We start from the raw sequence: 6,246 nt of genomic DNA, 5'->3' as shown, positions 1-6,246 counted from the left end.
ACATTGCTGATATGACCCAGTATGATTACTGAAGCCCTAAATGCTGTGATTTAATTCTATAAATATAAAGTCTGCAGGCTCTGTGTGCATCACAGAGAATGAGCGCTCTGTCAGTTATTACAGTCAGTGTTGGGGAGTGACGGAATACATGTAACGGGAATATGTATTTAAAATACAAAATATAAATAACTGTATTCCACTACAATTTAAATCATTGGTAAATAGAATACAGTTACATTCAAAAAGTATTTAGATTACTGAACAGATTACTTTGCATTTTATTGTCATTTGTTTCATTTAATATTTAGTCCTTTCAGATGGAAAACATTTATACATATAAATGATGTGATCCAAAGTGCATTTGAACAGCGGTGAAACACTTTCTTATGATGTGTTACATTCATACGAGCAGACAGAGAAGTAAGTTTGAAGTAAGTTTGGAGCAGAAGAAATAGAAATAAACCTTGTGTAAATTGTCAGCTTTATGCTAAGCTAAAATGCTATTTCTAGCCATTTTACATGCACGTGTTACCAGGCACAATCATATTTTTTTAATCAAGAAAATTCACGTTGGATTATAATTTCTTTTTTTCTAGTAAGACCTTTGATATTAGGGCAAAAATCGTATTCTTGATAATATATTTTTTTATTGTTTTCCTGTAAAAATATCTAAAAATCCTTAAAATAAATCTTGTTTTAGAAACAACACTGCATAAGATATTTAGGTTTTTCAGAGAATGTATTTTTAACGTGTATTTTGTCTTACTGTACTGGCAGAGTTTTTATAGTCAAAACAAGTCAAAAAAATCTACCAGTGCTGAAGAAGTAATCCAATGTATTTAGAATATGTTACTGACCTTGAGTAATCTAACGAGTTCTGAGCAAAAAATGACATTTTACTGCATGTATTCTGTAATCTGTTGCGGAATACATTTCAAAAGTAACCCTCCCAACCCTGATTACAGTAAGTGTGCGATGCTCTTAAAATGTGGTGTTTTGAGTGTATGAGCGGCTTCAAACATTCACAATGTTAATTAGATTGTGATACTTTCCAGATGAAATGTTCTTAAACAGACATCTCTGAGATGTTCGTGTGCTACCTGGGATATGCACATGTAATAATAATTAAAATCAAACAGAATGCAAGAACACGTCTTGTGAGAACAGGACAGACTGGCAAAATTGCAAAATGGATTGCTCAATAAGTTTGTTCAATGATTTGGGGATCAAATAAACAATACACTGACTGCTAAAGCCACATTTTGAATTGTCTAATCAAAGCTTTACTCGTCTGCCACAATAATGCAATATATTGTATATATAATATATGAAATATATTGTAATATATTTCAATCTGAATATATATATATACATTATATATATATATATATATATATATATATATATATATATATATATATATATATATATACACACACACACAGTACTGTGCAAAAGTTTTATGTCTTCTTAATAATTACTTTCTTTATTTTCATGTTGTTAGTGAAAGTTATTTTTAATGAATTATTTTAGTATAGAGTGAGATTTCCCATTCATAGCACAATATGTTTGGAGGTTCCTTGGAAGAAAAGATTACTGAGAAACCTTTATTGAGCAATAAACGCTCAGATATTGCGTGGGAGGCATTCTTTAAAAGGGAGAGTGCAGGCCTGTGCTAGACACACATACAGCTGACTACAGCAGACAGTCCAGCAAACTACTCAATACAAAAGACGTCTACTGACATTGTTCTGCATAATATTGATTCAAAACGATGAAGTTCTGTGTAGCATCCCTAACTTTTCTGATTTGCACGACACTGCTGTCCACAACAGAAGGTAAGCACACTAATATTGATAACAGTGTTTAATGTGTTGTTTCCGATATGCAATGGATTTGATCATGGTTTAACTATTAGCTTGTTTGGCTGTCTGTAAATGACATCACTTTAAACTCTATATGGCTGTCTCCCTCACTCTAAACAATACACTTGCAGGTCGACCCCTACGCCCACATCTACGATGCAGTTGTGCTGAGAAATATGAAGGAAAACCAATTCCTAGCCATAAAATACTAGCATTGAAGGTTATTCCTGCTGGTGTACAGTGCAAATATGTGGAGATCATGTGAGTATGAAACTAACCAAAACAATCTATTTGTTCTAATAGAATCTAATCTGATGCATTTAATACACAGAAGAAGATCAGCAGTCACAAAAGTCTGTTTTTAGGGTACAAAAGTACATTTTAAAAACATTTTTGATTGTGTCATCAGTTTAAACTGAAATTGAAAATAGCGGTGACACTTTCCAATAAAGTTCCATTTGTTAACATTAGTTAATGTATTAGGTATCATGAACTAACAATGAACAAAATATTTCTGACAGCATTTTCTAATCTTAGTTAATGTTAGTTAATAAAAATACAATTGTTCATTGTTAGTTCATGTTAGTTTATAATGCATTAGCAAATGTTAACTAATTCAACTTTTGATTCAAAAAAATTATTATTATATGTTGAAATGAACATTAACTATGATTAGTAAATGCTGTAAAAGTATTGTTCATTGTTAGTTCATGTTAACTAATGCTAACAAATGGAACCCTATAGTAAAGTGTTACTAAAATAGCCTTGTTTTGATTACTGTCTATTTGGCATAAATTAACTTTAGATCAAAAGGTTCTTAAAATAAAGAGAAACAGAAATTCAGTCTGTCCAAATGTTTGACTGGTAGTGTGTGAAACTTTAAAACTCCTGATTTTGTGATGTTATTACTGATCAGAATGTACCCGGATAGTGTCTCTTATCATTTATAAAACAATCTCAAAAAGAAAAAAGTTCTGCAATTCTACTCTTAAAAAAAAAAAAAAAAAAAGGAGATTCGCAGGTTGTTCAGTTTACTTAATTAAAATGAACTAACACAATTTTAGAAAAACATTTCACAACTTGATTTCATTGTGTTCTATCAAATTATATTTGTAAAAATGTAAGTTTACTTAATCCATTTGAGCTGGTACTACATAAATACTTTTTGTAGTATTGTTAAAATCGGACAGGGGATTTTCATTTACCAGCATGCCTTGCATGGGACTCGATGGGGTGAACAAATGTAGAAATTAAGTTTGACCAACATCAGAAAATTAATAAAATCAAACATTATTAAATAGAGTTTGACTAACTTAATAAAGTTGAGTTCAAACTATTATAGTACATTGATTTGACCTAATTTAACTAAATTATGCTGGCTCAATGAACATTACTTAATCTGAATGAACGAAATGAAATTGCTTGTAAAAACTTTCTCAAATTCAATAAAGTAAGGGTAATGACTTTGATTTTAAAGAAGTCCATTTGTTTTTGTACAGTGCCACGATGAAGAAAGGAGTAACTTGTCTCAATCCCAAAGAGAAATGGGTGAACACTCTCAAGGAAGAGTAAGTTCTCATCTGTGTTTACGTTTTGTTTTAAGATCTTTCACAGTAAATTCTTCTAATGTATTAGCATTATCTGATTTAACCCACAAATGAAAAACAAAAAACAAAACTGTCAATATTTACTCACCCTCATGTTGTTCCAAATGTATGCTGTTATTTTAATATGTGGAATACAACAGGAGATATTCTAAAGAATCTTTATGCAGCACTATATAGAATGCAGAATATGTGTACAATGTGACCGTTTATATTGACCACATCTGTCAAGCTCCAAAAAAGAAAACACTTTTTAAATTCTGACACTGCATAAAATGCAACAGTTTTAGGGCACCAGCTTTTATCCTTCAGATGCTAACATAAACTGTTTATCTCCCATTTGCAGAATGATCAAGAAAAACATTAATCAAGGAATATCACAGTTATTTGACTAAAGCACACAGACAAATATTGTGACTGAAGGAAAATCATCTGAAGTTTGTAAGACGCAACAGACTACTGTACCGTATTACTATAGTAATTTAGTTGTATGTTTTTGTGATTTATTTGTCATTATTTAAAATATTGACTGCTATATTCTGAATAAAATGTGAACATATTTTTTTTTTTTACTGTGAATCAATCTGACCTAGACATTTTAAGATCTTGTTTAACTTCATTTATCCTGTCACTGAATTTTTGTTTTGTATTTTTATATAGTTTTGTATTAGTTTGTACAATGGCATACCAACATGCTGTTTTGAATTTCACAATGGGTGTTTTAGTTAGGTGTTTATTGAACTTAAATTAAATGCTACAGAAAATAAAATAAAAAAATTGATAGCTGTAACAAATGTGCTTTCCATTTCTATTTCATTTCCCATGTAATTTCTCTGTATCTCCAAGTGCTCTCCATTCCAGTGAAATCTCAAAATAAAACTAGATAGCAAAGTTTGAAGACAAACTTTATGTTGGCTTGACAAAGCCTTGTCTGAAAGTTTAAAATAGTTTGAAGAGTTGGAAGTTTGAAGGTCTTAACATCAGACAGACAGAAGGAACATCATAGAGATAGACAGCCAGCTGCAAGAAGTCCTATGCAACCCTACCCCTTGCTTGTTTTTCTGAATGGCAAATTGGTTGCTAGGGCAACCCCATCTGGTTGCTAGGCAGTTACCAAGGTGATACTATTCAAGGCTCCTTGCCATCCTGAGTGAAATAAGTCAACCCGGAAGTCTCTACAATGTTCTGGTGCAGAGATATGTGATTTGTTACTTGGTTGCTAGGGTGACCCCATCTGGTTGCTAGGCAGTTACAAAGGGTATATTAACATGGCTCCTTGCCATCGTGAGTGAAATAAATCACCCGGAAGTCTCTACGATGTTCTGGTGCAGAGATATGTGATTTGTAACTTGGTTGCTAGGGTAACCCCATCTGGTTGCTAATCATTAACCAGGGTGATAATTATCAAGGCTCCTTGCCATCCTGAGTTAAATAAGTCAACCCGGAAGTCTCTACAATGATCTGGTGCAGAGATATGTGATTTGTTACTTGGTTGCTAGGGTAACCCCATCTGGTTGCTAGGCAGTTACCAAGATGATACTCAAAAGGCTCCTTGCCATCCTGAGTGAAATAAGTTAACTCGGAAGTCTATATGATTTTCTGGGGCAGAGATATGTGATTTGTTACTTGGTTGCTAGGGTAACCCCATCTGGTTGCTAGGCAGTTACCAAGGTGATACTCAAAAGGCTCCTTGCCATCCTGAGTGAAATAAGTCAACTCGGAAGTCTGTATGATTTTCTGGGGCAGAGATATGTGATTTGTAACTTGGTTGCTAGGGTAACACCATCTGGTTGTTAGGCAGTTACCAAGGTGATACTTAACATGGTTCCTTGCCATCCTGAGTAAAAAAAGTAAACCCAGAAGTCTCTACGATGTTCTGCTGCAGAGATAACTGATTTGTTACTTGGTTGCGAGGTAACCCCATCTGGTTGCTGGGCAGTTACCAAGGGGATACTTATCAAGGCTCCTTGCCATCCTGAGTGAAATAAGTCAACCCGGAGGTCTCTACGATGTTCTGGTGCAGAGATATATGATTTGTTACTTGGTTGCTAGGGTAACCCCATCTGGTTGCTAAGCATTTACCAGGGTGATACCTATCAAGGCTTCTTGCCATCCTGAGTGAAATAAGTCAACCCGGAAGTCTCTACGATGTTCTGGTGCAGAGATATGTGATTTGTTACTTGGTTGCTAGGGTAACCCCATCTGGTTGCTAGGCAGTTACCAAGGTGACACTCAAAAGGCTCCTTTTCATCCTGAGTGAAATAAGTCAACCCGGAAGTCTCTATGTTGTTCTGAGTCAGAGATATGTGATTTTTTTACTTGGTTGCTAGGGTTACCCCATACTATTCAAGGCTCCTTGCCATCCTGAGTGAAATAAGTCAACCCGGAAGTCTCTACGATGTTCTGGTGCAGAGATATGTGATTTGTTACTTGGTTGCTAGGGTAACCCCATCTGGTTGCTAGGCAGTTACCGAGGGGATACTTAGCATGGCTTCTTGCCATCCTGAGTTAAATAAGTCAACCTGGAAGTCTCTACGATGTTCTGGTGCAAAGATATGTGATTTGTTACTTGGTTTTTAGGGTAACCCCATTTGGTTGCTAGGCAGTTACCAAGGGGATACTTAACATGGCTCCTTGCCATCCTGAGTGAAATAAGTCAACCCGGAAATCTCTACAATGTTCTGGTGCAGAGATATGTGATTTGTCCCTTGGTTGCTAGGGTAACCCCATCTGGTTTCTAGGCAGTTACCAAGGTGATACTCAAAAAGCTCCTTGCT

The 6,246-nt window shown here is 34.6% G+C and overlaps 1 protein-coding gene across 1 annotated transcript; it reads left to right on the top strand.

Annotated features, from left to right (window-relative positions):
- Nucleotides 1–1,680: 1,680 nt before the first annotated feature.
- On the top strand, nt 1,681–4,347 carry LOC127453333 (C-X-C motif chemokine 10-like). Its single transcript, XM_051719668.1, has 4 exons — nt 1,681–1,838; nt 1,997–2,126; nt 3,365–3,433; nt 3,816–4,347. Exons 1-4 carry the CDS (start codon nt 1,775–1,777, stop codon nt 3,862–3,864), a joined length of 312 nt encoding a protein of 103 aa, XP_051575628.1. The 5' UTR covers nt 1,681–1,774; the 3' UTR covers nt 3,865–4,347.
- The last annotated feature ends 1,899 nt before the right edge of the window (nt 4,348–6,246 follow it).

This window comes from Myxocyprinus asiaticus, chromosome 2 (assembly GCF_019703515.2).
Source record: "Myxocyprinus asiaticus isolate MX2 ecotype Aquarium Trade chromosome 2, UBuf_Myxa_2, whole genome shotgun sequence".
NCBI classification, from domain to species: Eukaryota; Metazoa; Chordata; class Actinopteri; order Cypriniformes; family Catostomidae; genus Myxocyprinus; species Myxocyprinus asiaticus.
Note: the sequence above shows the minus strand (reverse complement) of the source record. Positions and strands in the feature narration are given on the sequence as shown.